This window comes from Ornithodoros turicata, chromosome 1 (genome assembly GCF_037126465.1).
Source record: "Ornithodoros turicata isolate Travis chromosome 1, ASM3712646v1, whole genome shotgun sequence".
NCBI classification, from domain to species: Eukaryota; Metazoa; Arthropoda; class Arachnida; order Ixodida; family Argasidae; genus Ornithodoros; species Ornithodoros turicata.
The window spans coordinates 133465576-133485300 of NC_088201.1; the positions used below are offsets into that span (position 1 = coordinate 133465576).

Consider the following 19725-nt stretch of genomic DNA (forward strand, 5'->3'; position numbering starts at 1 on the left):
CAGGAGCGATACTCTACCCCATTGCTGGTGGCGATGCGGGTAATGAAGTAATGAGCCCCTTCACAATCCGCTAATGGACAAATGACATCCTCCCCCCAATATATGCTTCGACGAGTTCATCCGGATGACACGAAACACCTCTCGTCGAGATGCTACATTAATTCATATGATTCAACTCAATGTGGCTTTTACAGCTTAGTGGCGTTACCGCTTGAGACAAGTTGACTGTCCCAGATGCTGTCACTGCGGTGACCTGGAAGGTCTAGAGCACATTCTTCTTCCTTGCATACGCTACAAACCTTTCAGAAGCAAACCTTCATGGTCTTGCAATTACCAGGACTCTCGCCCCCTCTCTCTATTACAATTGCTGGGTCCATGGCCACCTCAAGCCTTCCAACTTTATGCGCTCAAAGCTCATATGACCTTTTGGACACCGTAGGACTTTGGTCCTTACTGTGACGGGTGCCGACATCACCACCAGCAATGGGGTACAGAATCGCTTCTGGCGATGGAACGTCCTAACCATCATCATCAAACAAATGTGTTGTTGTTGTTGTTGTCAACTTTAAGTTGAGTCCTTTACGAGGCTAGAGTGCCAGCGTTTTACTTCTGTGCGAGGGTATTGCGAGCATATCCTAGCATAATCACCACGGGTCGTCTCGAATCCAGGGCCACCTCCGAATGTAGTGAATGCGCCACACGCTTCTTTCTGAGTAGCCGTGATAGCGACAGCCTTTTCACATCGCCATTCTTTTACAGCTGCCGACAGTTGTGAGAGCCACGAATAACATGCTCTATGGGGTAGTGAATCCTTTTTAAATTCCGTGTGAATCTGAACGCCATCCAAACTTATTGTGAAAAACTTACGATTCTGAACGTGACTACTTACTGTATGCCTGCAATCGCAACTAGTAGCTGCAAAAATGTAACTAACTAGAGCCAGTGGGGCAGCCAGAGTGTGTGTGTGTGTGTGTGCGTGTGTGTAGGGTGTTCAAACACCCACATCAAAATCGTATCTCTGGTAGTGCATTAGGGAGAGGGCAAACGAGGGCGAAATCCTCCTTCCCCAATGTAAAGTTCCCGCAGAACATCCTCCAAATATATTTCTGGCAACGGTACAAGCTTCTTTCTTAGTTTCTTATTTCTTCTTATATAATTAGCTACAACAACGAGTTACTTTTCCAATAACCAGTTATTATCACTAGTTCCTTCTAACTAATTGCTTCCCATGACTGCCTGAAAGCACGAAAGAGAACTAGCTTTATGAAGAATACATTGCACGCAAGCCAAGTATTTAATAACGAAGGGCATTCATTCAATTTCATTCATTCATTCATTCATTCATTCATTCATTCATTCATTCAATACATCTTACAGATTTGCCTCCTTGTTACTGTAATCGAAACTGGAAAAATATTAATAGGGATATGCCCCCGGCGAGCAGTTTGGCGTCCCCAACCTTCTAAATGTGCCGAGATTTAAGTTAAGCGCTAGATCGAGATCTGCTTACGTGGTGCTCCCGACCAAGTCCGTATAGACCCCCCCCCCCCCTGGAGCTCTAGCTACACCACTGCAACCTATGTCAGTGTCCCTTCATCTAGTTCCCCCTACAGCCGCGGCCCGAATGCTTTGTCTCAAAAACTGAGCTGCAGCTGCTTCCGCTGAACTCCAAGCGCGGTTCCATACTCTGTACTGAGTTAGCGTAGTATTAATTATGTACTTACTCTGGCACCGAAGGTATGTCCAATCTCGTGAGCGAAAGTAATCTGACTTAATCTTTCAGGAACGAAGCTGCCATAGTTGAGGAGTGTCACGACGCCTGTGTTTAGTCCCATCCGACGAACACCGCTGTTGAACTGCAAGCTTCGGTACTTGTCGCAGATACCACCCGCATTACCTGCATATGAAGGAATGAGGCAGATAAGCTACTTACATGTCAAAGAAGGCGATGCGCATAGCAAAAGGCAAATAAGCAGCCAAACAATTTAGCCAAGAGTGACGAGGAGACACAAGAGGTGGGCAAACGCCCTCACCATTTCAATTCTTGCCAGCACAGCTTTCTACTCACCTCAGGTCTCTATCTTAGAACTTTCCAGACCACGCCTCAGTCTCTCTCTCTCTTTTTTTTTAGGAGACTGAGGCGTGGTCCGGAAAGTTCTAAGATAGAGACCTAAAAGGAAAAATTCCCCTCAGTCTTTTTATTTAAAGTTTTTCCTCACCCAACCTCAATGATTTGTTCAGAAAATTTTGTTCACCGTACTTCACCTCAACGTTCTTCAGAAATTTTTCATCGCCTCCATTTTTTCGCTGTTTTTGCAAGACTTAACCCCTTGTCCTGTGGTGGGGTGTATAGAAGGTTCGGCAAAAATATGCAGATGAGCTCTAAGCTACCGTACTTTACAATGTGCCTCTGGGTGTACACTCTTAAAGGGACGGTCTCGTACAGATCGAGCGATTCCGAAACTTAGCTGAAATTATATTCAAGAGTGCTACAGAAGCACAGTCGCGAAGTTTCAACCAGAACAACGAAGTGGTTTTCGAGAAATTTGAAGGAATATGCCGTGACAGCAGACGACGGAAGTCGCAGCTGGATTCAACTCCCTCTCATGCAACGTCACATGTGACGTGGTTATGGTATTTATGGTGGCAGGTCGCCCATTGGGCGACTGAAACGCAATGCACAATACAGTCGGAGGTGTGTGCGCTTTGCGCTTTGTCACTAAGCGGTGAAGATGAGCTCATCGGCGCCGATCGATTGTAGAACCGGGGACGTCGACGAACCTTTAGCTACTGACCCTTTGCCACAACAACGTGGTTAGCCAGTGAAAGTAATGGATGATCCGGAATCGATTGACAGGTAAGACTCATCCATAAAAGCGCACTTTTTTTCGTATATATGTTCAGCCTGATCGTGACACCATTTTAAATTGTACAAACATTGCAGGTGTGTGTGTAGCCACTGCTCGCCAATACCAGCATGTGTTGTGCGCACAATCCGGAACCTGTTTCGATCCGTCACGTACACATGGTGTTGTATTCTCCTGAAAGGTGTTGCAAGGTTTGTTTTTGTTGCGCAGCTTTTTATTTGCATATCAAAATGTGTGTCTCGTGGTACGTTATGCAAAATTTCAGATTTGTGCATTTTGTCATATGTATCAGAACTCTGAAGAAAGCTGCTCTCTCTATCCATTCCCGCAAGCGGCAGGAGGTTGTCAACGTGATAAGTGAAGGCTTTCCATTCATGTCATTACACCTGGAGCAAATGACAAAATCAAGGATAAGCTGATCTACGTCAACGTCTTCAGTTACCCCTGGCCTATGAAAGAAAAAAGCCCTTTTCAGGACCATCCAACATATCTGCATCAAAGACCATGCTTCTGCATCGAATAAGCCCTTATCGTCATTGATGATTATAATATTTAATATTTCATATCAAAAATACCTAGACGTGCATTACAAATGTGCAAGATGGAACAGCCGTATTTTTGCTAACGTTATGGCGGTGTGTTCATGAGCCCATACTGGCTCAGATTTTGATTGTGTCAGGGGTTGCACACTAAGATGTCCAGCACGTTGAATATAAAAGATGTGGAAATGTTTAAAAACTTTCAAAAATATCAAAAATACCTAGACGTCCATGACAAATTTGTAAGATGGAACAGCGGTTTGCAACGTGTTTACATGTCGTCAGTCTTATTTTTGCTCATGCTACACCGGTGTGTTCATGAGCCCATACTGGCTCAGATTCTGATTGTGTCAGGGGTTGCACACTAAGATGTCCAGCACGTTGAATATAAAAGATTTGGAAATGTTTAAAAACTTTCAAAAATACCTAGACGTCCATGACAAATTTGTAAGATGGAACAGCGGTTTGCAACATGTTTACATGTCGTCTGGCTTATTGTTGCTCATGTTACACCGGTGTGTTCATGAGCCCATATTGGCTCAGATTTTGATTGTGTCAGGGGTTGCGCACTAAGATGTCCAGCACGTTGAATATAAAAGATGTGGAAATGTTTAAAAACTTTCAAAAATATCAAAAATACCTAGACGTCCATGACAAGTTTGTAAGATGGAACAGCGGTTTGCAACATGTTTACATGTCGTCAGTCTTATTTTTGCTCATGCTACACGGGTGTGTTCATGAGCCCATACTGGCTCAGATTTTGATTGTGTCAGGGGTTGCACACTAAGATGTCCAGCATGTTGAATATAAAAGATTTGGAAATGTTTAAAAACTTTCAAAAATACCTAGACGTCCATGACAAATTTGTAAGATGGAACAGCGATTTGCAACATGTTTACATGTCGTCTGGCTTATTGTTGCTCATGTTACACCGGTGTGTTCATGACCCCATACTGGCTCAGATTTTGATTGTGTCAGGGGTTGCACACTAAGATGTCCAGCACGTTGAATATAAAAGATTTGGAAATGTTTAAAAACTTTCAAAAATATCAAAAATACCTAGACGTCCACGACAAATTTGTACGATGGAACAGCGGTTTGCAACATGTTTACATGTCGTCTGGCTTATTGTGGCTCATGTTACACCGGTGTGTTCATGAGCCCATACTGGCTCAGATTTTGATTGTGTCAGGGGTTGCACACTAGGATGTCCAGCACGTTGAATATGACAGATGTGTAAATGTTTAAAAAATATGAAAAATACCTAGACGTGCATGACAAATTTGTAAGATGGAACAGCGGTTTGCAACTTGTCGACATGTCGTCAGTCTTATTTTCGCTCATGTTACACCGGTGTGTTCATGAGCCCATACTGGCTCACATTTTGATTCGATATCAGGGGTTGCAGACTAAAATGTCCAGTACGTTGAATATAAAGGTTGCGGAAGTTGAGTGTTTATGTAGTCATCTTTTATTGTCCCTTATTGTAATGTACGTCCACAGCACTGACCAATTGTGTTAAAATTGGTTTGTTGGTATCGGGTAGTCATAATGATGTTCAAGCAGCAAGCTATGAGCAACCTGTCGTCCTGTCCTGTCAACAACGTTGTCTTGTCTTTTGCTGCTTGAACATCATATAATCACAACACTGATTTGTGGATATAACTTACATATTTATATTATGCAATACTTTTCTCACATCAGCAATGTGCTGGGAAAAATTAAATAGAGCTGTGACGCCTGCGAATTGGAGTTGTTATATTTGTGACCCATTAATAGGTGTTGATTCTGGCACAGGAAGGAGTGCCACTCTCATCAGTTAATGTCAGCTACTGAAGGGGTACAAGACAACATTATTGATCATAGTTTGGCGATATACTGCTCCGGTAGGGATAATACCTTAGAGAGGCTATATGCAAAACAAACTGATGTAGCCTGCTGGATCAAGCACTTCCTTCTCGCAATACTACCGAGGTACGCGGGACTGCCGTTTCGTGCGCTGCCGACAATTTCTGTACACATCACTTTTGGCTATTATCAACAAAGTAATACCTACATTTCAATACTGCGCGTATCCAGTTCTTTGAACACCGTTGCCGCTAACAGTTGACTGCGTGACGGTCGACAGCTTTTAGTTTGAGCTGCGTCCGGCGCCGTCCCATGCATATCGTGCTCGCAGAACGTCTCTTACCTCATATGCATCGTGAACGAAACGTGCGGAGTACACGCACGCGTGTGACAATCAGACCTTTTGTTGAAGTTGCTTCGAGTATGTGGCTCCCAACAGGTGCTTTTCTATATCCACTTTCGTCACATTGTCGTCGACAAAAGAGTTGTTATACACCCAGGTTACGTTTCCACCACTTCTATACGGAATATTCTTTTCGCAGGTAAGACGAACTAGAAGTGCTTAAAATACCGAACGATACGAGACAAGTTAGTAAATAAGCCTCAACTGCCTTTATTAGGTGGAGTCAGCCACGTAAACTCCCGCTCGAAATGAAGATGCGAGATGTATTGACATTGTTGTTCGGCCACATTTTACAATACGCGTCTTTCGTTTGACCAGACCACATGCAGCAAATTTATTGCCGTCGCCGTGATCTTCGAGCACCTTTTGGAAGCCGTCTGCTCTCACCGCTGCAAAAAGGCGCGAGAGCAGACGATTTGTTCATCCAATAAGCGGTCTGCCATCGTAGCGGATATCGCTGTTGCCAACAGAAATCGCAATGTGCTGGCGCTGTTCTTATCAACTTAATTCGTTTATTTAATAACCGTGACGATTCTGGACGAGCGAATTCACAGTTACGTTTTCAGCAATGAGGAATCGAATGGTACGCTTTGTGGATGGGCCAGGGTGTACGAGACTGCTCAGATAGGCCAACCACTGCACATGATACCGTTATCACTCGTGATGTGTGAAAAGCGCAGGACTCGCACATTATTGTGGCAGCTAACGTCGTCGCATAAGTGCCACAAAAAGGCGTACGCCTCCCGCTTTCAACAAATCAGGGAGAGAACGATGTCATTCGGGATCATGGTTGCCTGGGGGCGTTCATACCTTGACAAAACTCCCTGATGAGTATGCTCATTCATGCTCGCTCATGATCAATGTGGCCGAATGAGCCGAGCATATTAGTAAGCAAACGGAGAGCTGAGCAAAGAGTGCGTGGGCATGAGCGAGCAAACGGGGAGCTGGGCAGGAGATGAGCGAGCACGAGTGAGGAAACGAGAACATGAGCATGAGCAAAATTCACCTGCGAACATAAATGAGCAAACCAATGGATAAGCACGAGCAAATTTCACTCATGAGCATGAGTAAGCAAACGAGGAGATAACCATGAGCAAAATTCACTGATGAGAATGCTCATTTTGTCTTAGTGTGGCGAATGAGCTGAGCATGAGTGAGCTGAAATGATGTTCAGACTGAGTAAACTAAGCAGTGTGACGCCACTCCCAGTACGCTTGATGCGCCCCCAATCCCCCCCATGTGCTTGCGGTTCGAGGCAAAGCACTGCCTTATACCTTCCATCACAACTACATGTTTTCACTTTATCTTTACTTTACCATACTCCCCTCTCCGAACCCCCCCCCCCATAACCTCAGCCCAAGTCTCCCCATGCTCTTCCCGCTCTAGACAACCTACAGACCTGTGAGACGAGACGACAAACGAGTATCGGAGGCAAATCTGTACTCGCGAGCGTGAGCATCCAGAGAACTCGGCCAGAGACAAGAAGCCGGTTGACTGAGCATGAGTGAGTGATAGTGAGTGAGCGGTAGTCACGAATGCCGAACTCTGCATGGTGGCGTGTCATGCGGGAACGTTGTGCTTTAAGAGTGCAGAAGACACTTTACGAAAGCAACGGGCGGTTCATATGAATAACTTTTGTAATTAAGAAGAAAAAGAACAAGAAAGAACCGGCTAGTGTCACTTGCGGAAATGCACCTCTTGCACCTGCTTGCGAAAAAAAGAACAAGTCACCTTTAGTAAGACCGTCAAGTGCAAGAAAAGTTGGCTGTTTAAAGCACCATACTCGATGTCCTGCCACTCTCAAAAATGAACATCACCACATAGCATGTTCCTAGCCAACCTATCATGTCAAGTGATATGGTTCTTCCCCCTGTTTTTTTTTTTTAACAGCGGGCGTACACCATTTTTGTGGCATTATACAAGTGTAGTTCATAATTGCCACAAAAACACGCCCCCGTTTTCAACAAACCAAGGGAAAACGTACTCATTCGAGATGATGGTTGGCTAGGAGGTGCTATGCGGTGAAGCTCTGTTTTTGGAATGTGTTATAATTCCCAGTACCCAATGCGTCTTTCATTTGTTTTGTTACAGGTTCAGCTTATTTGTGTTACTAGAAAGACAATGTTTTTTATCAAATAAAAGGCGCATCCGCCTCTGCCACAAAAGGTTTCTGCTCACCACAATCTTTTCTATGAAAAATATTTCTCGCCCTGTCTCATCTCACTACACTTTTTTTTAAATTTCTTCACCGCAACCCTTAGGCGCCCGTTCCTGCGTTGAGCGGCATCGACTTTGTAACCGGCAGTGCGAACGAGGAGCGAAGCGAAGGATGAAAGTACGGGAGAGCGTGAGGACGAAAGCAGCAGGGAAGCTTACGGCGAGAGTGAAGAGGGGCGCGAGGAGGAAAGCGAAGAAGGAGGGCAAGCTCGGGGAAGCCAGAAAGCATATGGTTGCAGTTCGGTGAGCTTGGCTGCAAACCTACGACTGGCCCCGTGTCAGCCGCAAAATCGCTCGTGTACTCCTATGCCAAGAGTCATCCGCAAAAGTTGGTGTACCTGGCACTAAGTCGCGCCACAGACATAACCCGGCTGTACCTCACCAACGTGGGCAACGATAACGTAAGGAAGTTAGGTGTTAGGTGAAATAAATTTCTATTTGAGACCGTGTTGTGTTGTCTGTTATCGTCCTCTACCTTGTCTCGGGTTTTCAAGTAATGCGTGGACAACGACTTCACAACGACTTTACGAACTGGTATAAGCATGCCACCAGAAGAAACTGCTATGTGTGGAAAATAAAAAGAGTGCTGTATAACTCAACCTCAACATCTGCGTTCACATTTCGCATTAACGACTATCGTAATTGTTGAGTGATTTTTTTTACTGAACAGTTCGCTCACCTCGCCTTATTATTCTGCACATTTACCCCACTTCACCCTAATACTATTTTTCTGGGAATTCACCTGACATCACATCAATATTTTCTAGAAATTTCCCCTCACCTTAGCGTCGGTGAGGTACCCTCATCCGCCCTCGCGAGAGACCTACCTCTAGGAGACACGCAATTTCAGTGCAAATTAATGCAAATATATTAATCGAGAAGTCGTGTATGTTTCATACTTAGTGGCAGTGAGGAACACCATTCGTCGCTAGAGCGGAGTATCACATCAAGGCTAGTTTATTCTGCAAGAAAGAAAAAAAAAAAGAAATGTGCACATGGGGGAAACTGTAGCATAGGCTACGAGAGACAGGGAATGGACAACCGTCGAGCTCAGGGAATAGGAAAAGAAGTGTTTAGTGACGCGGCAGGAGCTGAGCTAGCGCATGCTCCTGCGCTTTGTCGTTATCGACCACCTTGGCCACAGGCTCCCCCCTCAGTGACGAGGCCGGAAAGATGGTCACGGAACGTTGAAGCGTACCCGGCGGCGCCCGCATGCCGCGGAAAGAGCCGCAGTTTGGGGAGCGGTGGTGCTGGCAGGAGGGGCTGCAGGGGCAATGTGCGCTGGCTTAACCCGGTCCAAACAGAGTGTGTCCCGTTTGCCGTTGGGGTCGATGGAAATAGTCTTCGAAGTGCGTGATAGAACAGGGAAAGGGCCGTCGTAGGGTGGCTCCAGAGGTCTGCGGACGGCGTCACGCCGGACATAAGCGTGTGTGCAGGTGCCAAGGCCGGGTGGCGAATACTCTGGCCGTGCGGAGGGACATCGTGGCGGTGAAAGGCGAAAGGCCCGCATAGCGTGTCTCAGGCGGTCGACGAAGAGCTGAGGATCGAGGCCTGAAGAGCGTGACGGGGATGCGACCAGCTCAGCGGGCAGACGTAGCGGTGTTCCGTATACCATCTCTGCCGGGGAGCAACCCATATCCTCCTTAAAAGCAGTACGGATGCCGAGGAGGACAAGGGGTAACCGTTTAAACCACAGAGGAGGGGTGCCAGTGGCCATGAGCGCTGATTTCAGCGAGCGATGGAGTCTTTCCACCATGCCGTTGGAAGAAGGGTGGTAGGCCGTTGTTGTGTGATGAATGGTACCAAGGGAACGCAACAGGCTGGTGAAAAGAGAGCTGCAAAACTGCCCGCCGCGATCCGTTGTGACGCTAAGCGGCGCGCCGAAGCGGGAAACCCAGGCGTCTAGGAAGGCTGCGGCGACGGAGTGCGCAGTGGCATCTACCATGGGAGTAGCCTCGGGCCAACGGGTGAAGCGATCAATCATGGTTAGCAGGTATCGGTGGCCTTGGGAGGAGGGCAGGGGACCAACGATGTCGACGTGGATCCGAGCAAAGCGTGCTTCAGGCAATGGGAAAACGGCCAACGGGGTGAAAGTGTGACGTGTCACTTTGACGCGCTGTCATTGGTGGCAAGTCTTACAGCAAGTGGAAATGTCCTTGTTCATCGCAGGGCAAACGTAGCGGTGGGAGATGAGGGCGCGGGTGGCACGTGTACCGGAATGGGAGATGCTGTGGAGGGAATGAAACACGGCCTTGCGAAGAGAGTGAGGTACAAGGGGCCGCTGGCGGTTGGCGGATACGTCGCTGATGATGTGAGTATTGCTGGAGGGCAACTGGACCTTCCCTATTAAAAAAAATCACAGAATTCACTATGATCCATGTATAAGGTTTAATGTTACTCCATTGGGTCCCACATAGCATGTATGATGTTATATGTGATGCCCCAGCAGACCCCAATATTGGACCTCATTGGGGACCACAATCGGTCTCCGGGGATCCAACAACAGAGCATTCGGGATCTCATACTGACCACATAAGTAAATAGACCCTGAAGTTTTCTGGTTTTATTTCTTTCCAAATTCGGGGGTAGAAATCGGGTCAATCACTTTACATGGAAAATTCATGCAAATTCGGGCAGAAAAAATACCATCTGACTGAATTCAGGAAGAAATCGGGCTCTACCGCAGAATAAACGTTCGTTGTAACGTTGAGTGCCAGAAGCAGTGGTCAACCGTGTATCTTGTGAACAATTAGTATGTCACTGACTTGAAGGGGCTAGCTTAGGTGCAGTTTTGCGGGTAGAAATCGGGTTTCGCCCTAAATCGGTGAACCTCGATTCGTTGGTGTCAAGCACATCTGCTCATCCCCCTGTCGCTCGCGTGCTCCACTTTGTGACCTGGTGACGACAGAGCATTGTTGGAGTCGACGTCGCTTACTCCGCAGTGTCTCGAACGGCACTACAAAGGGTCGGTCGGGCTCCAGATACCTTTTTCGTGTATTGAAGCTATCCATTTTCACATTTCTGAACCGCGAACTGCGGCCTTACGGGACTCTACGATCGAGCAGGACGACCCCATCACAATGCTGCCATTGCCGTTGCCGGAAACGGAAATCCGTCCGTGATTTGAAATCTTGAAATAGTGCGTATCTTTTAGGTGAGGAATATAAAAGCGTATGATGCAATTACTGCACTTAAATATCGCAAATGTACTAGTTAAGCCGTGAGAAAAGAGATGAAAATGAAACATTCTGTACGTTATAATCGTTAAGCCAAAATCCAATATTCATTAGGGTCGAATCCAAGGCCGGCCAGAGCCAGAGTCCTGTATGAAGCAGCGGCGGTTAGACGCAGAGCACGTTCGGAGGCTTTCTGTGACCGTGATCTTCGCAGTCAGGTTATTTCTGCGTTGCCTTCGACATCCCCATTTTCAACGATTTCTTCAGTGAACAATGTCTATGCCATCTAGCATTGCAGTGTCCCCGCGGTATGCGTACGCCCGCTTTATAGGTGACAGAAAGCGTCACGTCGTCCGCGTCCGAGATATCAAAAACTTCTACCTGGAACACTTGCGCGATTTTGACAAGACACGGCCGTACTCCGTAAAATGGACCTCACAAAAGAATCCAGATGAGAATGGGCACTACCAAGCTCAAATCCTGGGCCTCGTGGGTAAGTTTTTATTCTTGTATGGTGAAAGTTCACGGAGTTGAAACTAGCGTTTGCTCATATTTACTTTGCGCAGAAACGAAAGAATACGCAAACGCGCTCCAGAAGAAAAGGATTCCAGTGCCACCACCACGAGTGGGAAGCCAACTGGATGTTGCCGAGGACATATAAGATGATTATGAAATCGAGCGCACTGGAACGCAATAGGCGAGTGGTTAATTTAGCTTCGCATGGAGCACCAAATGGAGCCAAAATGAGTTGCCTCAATTTGAAAGTCTTCATGTCTTGTAACATGCACAGTTGTTTCAATTATGCCATGCCTATCAACCAGATGTTACAGCGCATGAAAACTGGGCAGTACAATTAGTCTTGCGAAGTGGAAATGACAAGATTTCTTTGCGGTGTGCCACATATACCTGTAGCAGAGTGTTGGCTGCTGTTGGGTACGCTTTAATGCCATGCAGATGAATTCTTATTTGCAATCTTTTTTTTCTTCTCGGATCCATCTGGGAAATGATGTGTGGCTACCGCATGAGAGATATGACCACATTCTCGCCATTGGGGATCAGAAAAAGGCTGTCAGAAATGCAGCTATGTCATTTTCTCGACTGGCGGTCTGCTGGACAAGAGCACCACCGGTCTCCCATCTAACCGATACATAGAGAGTGGTGCAGTCGGGAAGGAATGCATAGACGGCAGGAAGCTCGTGGCATTGTACAGTAAGTTGTTCCATTTTTCTCGTATCGACGGTATTCTCCTTCCACCACTGAAATGTTCCTTCATTTGTTGACAGACCTATATGCCAAGTACTGCGATGCGCACTCAATAACAAATACCAAAAATAAGCAGCAGATATTTGTACGCAACGTACTGCGCGCAAAAATAAGAGATGTCACAAAGACAAGAAAAATACAGATGATGAGAGAAGCACTGGTGGGTATGCATGTACATCTAACATACAGGGTGTTTGCACCAATGTGTCCAAAAATTTATTTAAAAAAACATGGCTTTGGACACGCATCCCAGGGTATATGTACCATAACAACAAATATTTAACAACTATTCAATTGAAATGAATTTACTAAGTTTGCCTGAATTTACTAATTTATTTGCTAAGTTAGCCTGGCGTTTTCTTTTTCTTTTTTTTACTAAAATGGGAAGCGCCATACTAAGGTGTAGAATTGGGGTAGCTGGTATGACATTTTATGAAAAACAGCCACAAAAAAGACAAGGGCGAATGGGTGTTGTCCCGAGCGCTTCCGTTTGTCCTTGTCTTTTTGCGGCTGTTCTTCGTACAAGGGAAGCCCATGTTGGATTTATTCACTATCGTCACTGAGTGCATTCCCTACTGCAACCGGGAAAAAGCGAAAAATAAACGCGGAAACTGTGGTTTTCAGTCGCACAGTTTGTCAACCGCTATCTGTTAACTGCTGAGAAGGCCTTACCATTTCTCGTCCATGTCACTGAAAATGACAGAACAGAAAGGCAGGAAGGACAGGTCGCATCACAATGCACCGATGACGTTGTCAACAAAAGCAGATTGTGTGGATGCGGAATCTGAAGGGGGGAGCAAAGGATCCATGTCCGGTCATGAAGTGAACAGATTGTGGCCGACAATATTTGCACCTGAAAGCTGCGCCATTTCCCCGTTTTTTTTTTCACTGTCTTTGTCATGGCATAGAATGCACTCCGTGACATTTCCGGATAAATCTGGCACGGGCTTTCCATTTCCGTAAAAAAAAAAAGAATGTTATGGCAAGTTGACCAGTTGAGGAGTGTAAACTGAAAAATCTGAATTTATTTTTGCTGAAAACCAAAAATAATTTTTGTGCATCGCCAAGCACCCCAGACATGAATGCTGAAAGCTTCAGTTATACAGTATGTGAGATTTAAGTATATGTATTTGGCGCAATAGAGCAGATATCCTGTACACCTTACATGACGCATTCGTTAAAAGGCGGAAATAAGGAAATGCGACAAGCAATGCGGAGCGCTTTTTATTTATATTTATATCTGCGTTTTATTTTGTTCTCAGTTCTTTTATAGTTGTATAGATCACCTGCTCGTACATACGAGCTTAATCTCTATTGAGTACTGTGTGATCGCAGCAATGTTCAGGTCAGAGTTTATTGTCAGCTAACAAAGTACTTGTCGTTGTATTTTGCAGAAGTCACAGTGATGAAGGGGAGAACTGATGTGGAAGTTCCACTGCCATGCGGACCGTGCACATGCGACTATCCTACGACGTGCCCCGCAAACCAGACTACAAGAGAGACTCGTTAAGTTCAGCAAGTTGTAATCTCTGTCTCTGTCTCTACTGTCACTTGTAAGTTGTAATAAAGTTTGATAAAACCCTGTTACTGATGCCTGTGTGTCCTGAGTACATGATACATCAAAGAGCTGCTCCTGCAGGACCACATTGGACAGACCACATTAGGTCACATAAAAATAGACCACATTTGGACCACAATGAAATATCATCCTATGTGACCTCAACCAATGGGAACCTAGCGGACCACCAGATCTAATAAGGCTGGACTGAATGAGACCCACCGTTATAATCACATATTGGGTGATCCTTGTGGATCCCATTCTTTCATTTTTTTAATAGGGAGAGCTTGAGACTTCCAGGGGAATCAAGTAGATGCGAAGCTCAGGGTCGGTCCGTTGTGCCTCCGCAATTTCCTCAGAGGACACGGTTGTTAAGTCGTAGGCGACAATCGAACGGGAGAGGGCGTCGGCTGCACAGTTGTCAGGTCCCTTCAGGTGCTGCACGTCCGTAGTGAATTCCAGCAGATACGCCATGTGACGAATCTCCCGCGGATTGTGACTTGGGTTGGTGGAAGGGGAACGTAGCGCGTAGACGAGTGGTCTATGATCGGTGAGGAGGGTGAACTCTCGTCCTTCAACGAAGTATAGAAAGTGGCGGACGGCAAGGTAAGCCGCCAGTAACTCCCGACCAAAGCTGCTGTATCTCCGCTGGTCAAGGGTTAGGGCACGGCTGAAGAAAGAGAGGGGCTCCCAGTGGCCATCGACGTACTGTTGTAAAACAGCTCTCACAGCAGTACTCGAGGCGTCCACGAGGACCGAGGTGGGAGCGTTTGGCTTGGGGTGTACCAACATGGCGGCCTGGCTAAGCGTCTGACGCGCGGTGTGGAACGCTTTTAACGCGTCAGCCGTCCATTGCAGCGGTGCGTTGCCACGAGCACTTGTGAGGAGGGCATGGACAGGCTGTAGCAGGCTGTAGTCTGCGCCGCGTGGTAGGCTGCGGAAAGTCAAGCAGGGCCTGAACCTTCTTTTGAAGAGGAAAGATCCCGTTACTGTCAATGCGATGCCCGAGGAAATCGACTGCAGGCACCGCAAACTCACTCTTCCTGCTGTTGATAACGATGCCGAAGTCTTGGGGCACTAAACAGCTCCAGGAATATTCTCCAGTTATTATGGTCTATGAAGGAACGTGGCTCACCATATCCAATTATGAAATTCATTTACTTCTAGCGAGCGCCTTTACCACGAAACAATGCCATTCAAAGAGCATAATCCGCGTGAGTCTCTCCTTCCTACTCGGAGAGCACTTACGTCACACGTCTCGCACGTGTAGCAAAGCTGCATTCCAGTCACTGAAGATGGGGGAGATTTCGGACTCCTAGCCAATGACGGATCTCGTTGACACAAACAGCAGCGTGCGGGGAGGACCGGTTGTGAGAACAGCGCTGTGACCTCGCGGAGCAATACAGCGCTGAAAACATAGTGCGCACATGAAATGGAATATTGTGGGCTGTGTGTACCTTTTGATCTGGCTACCTTGGGTTTGACAAGTGTAAATATGTTTAGAATTGACCTCACTACCCGATATTAAAACAAAATCAGTGTATAGGCGCCCCGCATTTTATATGGTTGATGGTGCGCGACGTCAAAATGACGTGTGGCTATTGTCGCCAGGGCATCGCAGGGCGGGGCTTGAGCGCGAAAGAGTGCAGTGAATATTCGGTTGGTTTGGAGCCACTATTTACTTTTTGGCGACAAAAATTTTTGCTAAACGTCACTGTAGGAAACGAATCACACTGCATTACAAAAAAGTGCACCTTGCATACCTAATTATTGCCCCTTTAATGTGACCTTCCCACGCAACTCGCTCAACCGTTGCCTTCCTGTGTTCTACCGACGATTGCCCAATAAGGCCAGCTTTCCAGTGCTGCCTGTGCTGGTATGGTGACGTTTGAGCTATAAGCTATTTGCAAAAGTTCTGCGCAGACTAGAAAAAACATATATTCGCGATAAAAGCATATAGTGAATCACGTATTGACGCATACACGTACACATACCATTCCTTCGTGGTTGAGGCTCTTCCAAGTCCCGTCCATTCATGAACCGATTAAGGCGCGCATATAACCTAAATTTGGCATCTGGTATTTCTCCTCTGCGGTCCATAAATCTTGAGAGTTGAAGTTAGTTACATGAATTCGCGCAAAGAAAAAAATGTACCACCTTTCGCACGAACAACTTGTCACCCGACGAAGTCCTTATAGTACTACAAAAGCACAGGCGGGGAAACACAATGCACACGCAAACATGCATAGAATCGCAAACACGGTCGCACAAGGTACGTAGTCACAAAATAGTACCACTTACGATTGGCGTTCCCGACGTACGCTAATCCTAGTATTCCTTCGTTGAAGTCTCGATAGGTAAAGATAAAGGCCAAACAGAAGCGGTCATGGTCGTCACGGGAGAGAACCTCGAGCATCACGTTGGCATCCAAGGTGTCCGAGCAGAATGAGTTACGTGCAATCGTTTTACCTTTGCACGACTGCCCTGTATTGATCTGTAACGTTGCACGTTGACGTTAAAGGGGCTCTAAAGGGGTTGGTGTTTATGAGTATTATACACTCTTATAACCTAGTCAGACGGCGAACCTAAGGCCATTAGCGGAACGGCCGTTACTTCACCTATAGTCATCATTTCGATTAACGTCGTTCTCTGCCCTGATTTGTTGACAATGGGAGGCGTCCACATTTTACATTTACATTTTACATTTTTTGCGACAATTATGCAGTTCATAATTGCCACAAAAAAGGCTTACGTCTCCTGCGAGGGGAGCAGAGAATGTTGGACTACAGATGAAGTAACGGCCGTTCCGCTAACGGCCTAAGGTTTGCCGTCTGACAAAGATATTAAAAATGAACTTTACCACAGAGCACGCTCCTAGCCAAGCATCATCCCGAATGACAACGTTGCCACCTCTGATTTGTTGAAAACGGGAGGCGGAGCCTATTTTGTGCAATTATGTACGGCATAATGTTACAAAATAGGACCCGCCTCCCGTTTTCAACAAATCATGGGCGAGAACGTTTTCATTCGGGATTATGGTTAGCTAGGAGCGTGCTACGTGGTGAAGTTCATTTTTGAAGTCGGAGCTTCCCTTGCACCGCATTGATTGGACAAGAAATGCGGGAAGGGGCAGTTCTCGCAGTATGTTTGCTTTGATAATTGGATGCGCTGGGGGTGACGCACCTTTGACGTTTTCCGCCGATTCGGAGGAAGGAAAGAGGAACCTTCAAACTGGCACCTTTATTCACCTTTTAAATTACAAACGGTGCAACGGGTGAATCAGTTACCTATCACCGTGGCAGCCATTTTGCAAATTAATTGCACCGCCGCGAAGCAACTTTGGACAGAAATATTTTGTAGGAATGCTTTTCACATAACGCTTTACAAGATGACAGCAGTTTTTAGTCATGTTAGATACCACTTTAATGCTCTATTAAGATGCAGCACTGGTTCTCTATCGTATCGTAGCAGCTCTAGGGCGAAGTACCTTTAGCGCGTGCCAAACAATCAATCATACGTGGATAACGAAGGATCAGGACCGGTCCTGCAGTGGCGCAGGCGAGTCCTCGCGGTGTCTTAACCACGTTTACCCGCTCCCGTGTGCGTTCACAGTGATGTAAAATTTCCGGACAATTGAAGCCCTGGGGAAAACAAAGTTTCTCTTCTTTTTTTTTTTCGAACCTTTAGAAGCAAATGATCATGATGACGAGACTGTTAATATATCTTGCAACTGAGCAAAACTTTTGCATAACGGTACCGACAGCAAGAACAAAAAAAACGAGCAATATTCTTCACTCTAAGAAAAAAAAGCAAGAATTTTCTACCCATCTCGGTAGAGCTGTATTGCAACCACGTTTCTACTCAAACCAATTTTACCTTTTGGGTATAACTGCAGAGTAGAAACTGTTGTTCGACCAGCTTCGGTAGGAAATTCTACCCTTTCTTTTTCTTAGAGCAAGCGAAAGGGATGCCGCCACCTATACCCGCGGAGGAGAAGGCGCGCGTAGATTGGCCCGGAACAGTAGCAGTACTGTCGTTTTACCAGCTTGGGTAGACAAGCTCCCGTGGCTCAGTGGTTAGCGTGTTTGCCATGTCACGCCGAGACTGGGATGTACCCTGGTTCGAATCTCGGTACTGGCTGTCCTGAAAGATGAAAGTCACTGAAAAGGTTAGCCAGCTGTAGGACTCGAACCCACATCTTCTGGATTGCCGGTCCAGGGCTCTACCAATTGAGCTAAGCTAACACACCTTTTCGGCGACTTCCAGGGTGCGTCATTTGAAGGGACAAACCAGCACTCTCTCTCACTCACCCTGACGCGCCCTGGAAGTCGCTGAAAAGGCGTGTTAGCTTAGCTCAATTGGTAGAGCCCTGGACCGGCAATCCAGAAGATGTGGGTTGGAGTCCTACAGCTGGCTAACCTTTTTAGTGACTTTCATCTTTCATCGTTAATTTCTTAGGCAAATTGATGCTTTGTATGTATTTGTCCCTTCTATGTTGTTCCAGCCTCAGAACATCAGTTCTTTCATGTTTAACTGGCTGTCCTGTCTGGGGGTTTTCCTCAGACGCATTCAGACATATATCGACACAGTTCCCTTAGAAGTCGGACTGGGACGCACATTCCCCCAGGGCGTCAGCCGTGGCGTCGTCTACCTCTGTGAGGCCGACAACGGCGAACCCTTTCACCACCAGCTTGGGCAGGAAATTCTGCCTTGTTTTCTTCCTCACATCCTAAGTCAAGCTTCACGAAACGCGGTCGCTCTGTCTCTGAGCCACTGCTAGTTGGGGATGAGGGGCTACTCTGAGCATCCTCTAAAATAATTCAGATTGGAATGCTATTTGATGCATATTTTACGCACCAGTACAACAGCAAAACAATGATATGAAATTACGTTTTACGGGTCATGCGAGCCCCACCATCAGAAGTAAAATGATAACAATACCAGTCAGTTACTTCCAAGCAGCACGCCAATATTGGTCCAATATTGGACCCATATGGGCTGCCAAGATTACCAATATTGGTCCAATATGGGCCACCAATATGGGACCAATATGGGTAGTGCAACCACGCTCCATATTTGGCCAATATAGGCTGCCCATATTGGCAAGTACATTTTGCCCATATTGCGCCAATATTTCCGTGATAACGCCAACGGAGAGTCGGTGTAATAATTAAGCATTATCCAGTATAATATCACTTCTCTCCTCTTTTTGTTTTTCTCATTTCTGCAGATCCTTTATTGATCCGCGTTGCATAGCGTTACAAAGAACAATAGTGCTCTAAAAACGAAGAACAGGTACTACGCCCGTCTTGCTGCAGGACCCAGGCAGTCGTATTGCCAACTGTAGGATGGGATAAGCGAACCCTTGCCCACATCACATTCAAAAAATAGTACTGCTCTCGCCCTAGACACAAAGCGCAAGATCAACTAGTGCTAGGCAGGCAGTCGTATTGCCAACTGTAGGACAGGACAAGCGAAATCTTGCCCACATCAATTTCAAAAATAGTACTGCTCTCGCCTTGAAAACGAAGAGCATGATCAACTAGTGCTAGGCAGGCAGTCGTATTGCCAACTGTAGGATGGGACAAACGGAAGCTTGCCCACATCACATTTCAAAAATAGTACTGCTCTCGCTCTAAAAACGAAGAGCAGGATCAACTAGTGCTAGGCAGGCAGTCTCATGGAACTGCCAATGCCAAACATCACTTAGAAGCCTTCATTGGGATCGCAATAGTGTACGTACCCAAAATTTCCAACCCGCTCCTAGAGTACAAAGGAGAGAAAAACTTTCGTGACGGTGACGGACATACGCCTCAGCTACCCACACTGCCTGCAGTAACTTGAAAGCACCTAG

The 19725-nt window shown here is 46.4% G+C and overlaps 1 protein-coding gene across 1 annotated transcript in view; it reads right to left on the bottom strand.

The window, feature by feature from the left end:
• The window catches only part of LOC135385509 (disintegrin and metalloproteinase domain-containing protein 10-like), a 147267-nt gene that overhangs the window by 65856 nt on the left and 61686 nt on the right, over positions 1 to 19725 (bottom strand). The window contains exons 7-8 of the mRNA XM_064614861.1: positions 16173 to 16365; positions 1725 to 1897 (exon numbers count right to left, since the gene is read on the bottom strand). Of these exons, the coding sequence (XP_064470931.1) occupies positions 1725 to 1897; positions 16173 to 16365 (366 nt within the window). The remainder of the gene's footprint in view (positions 1 to 1724; positions 1898 to 16172; positions 16366 to 19725) is intronic.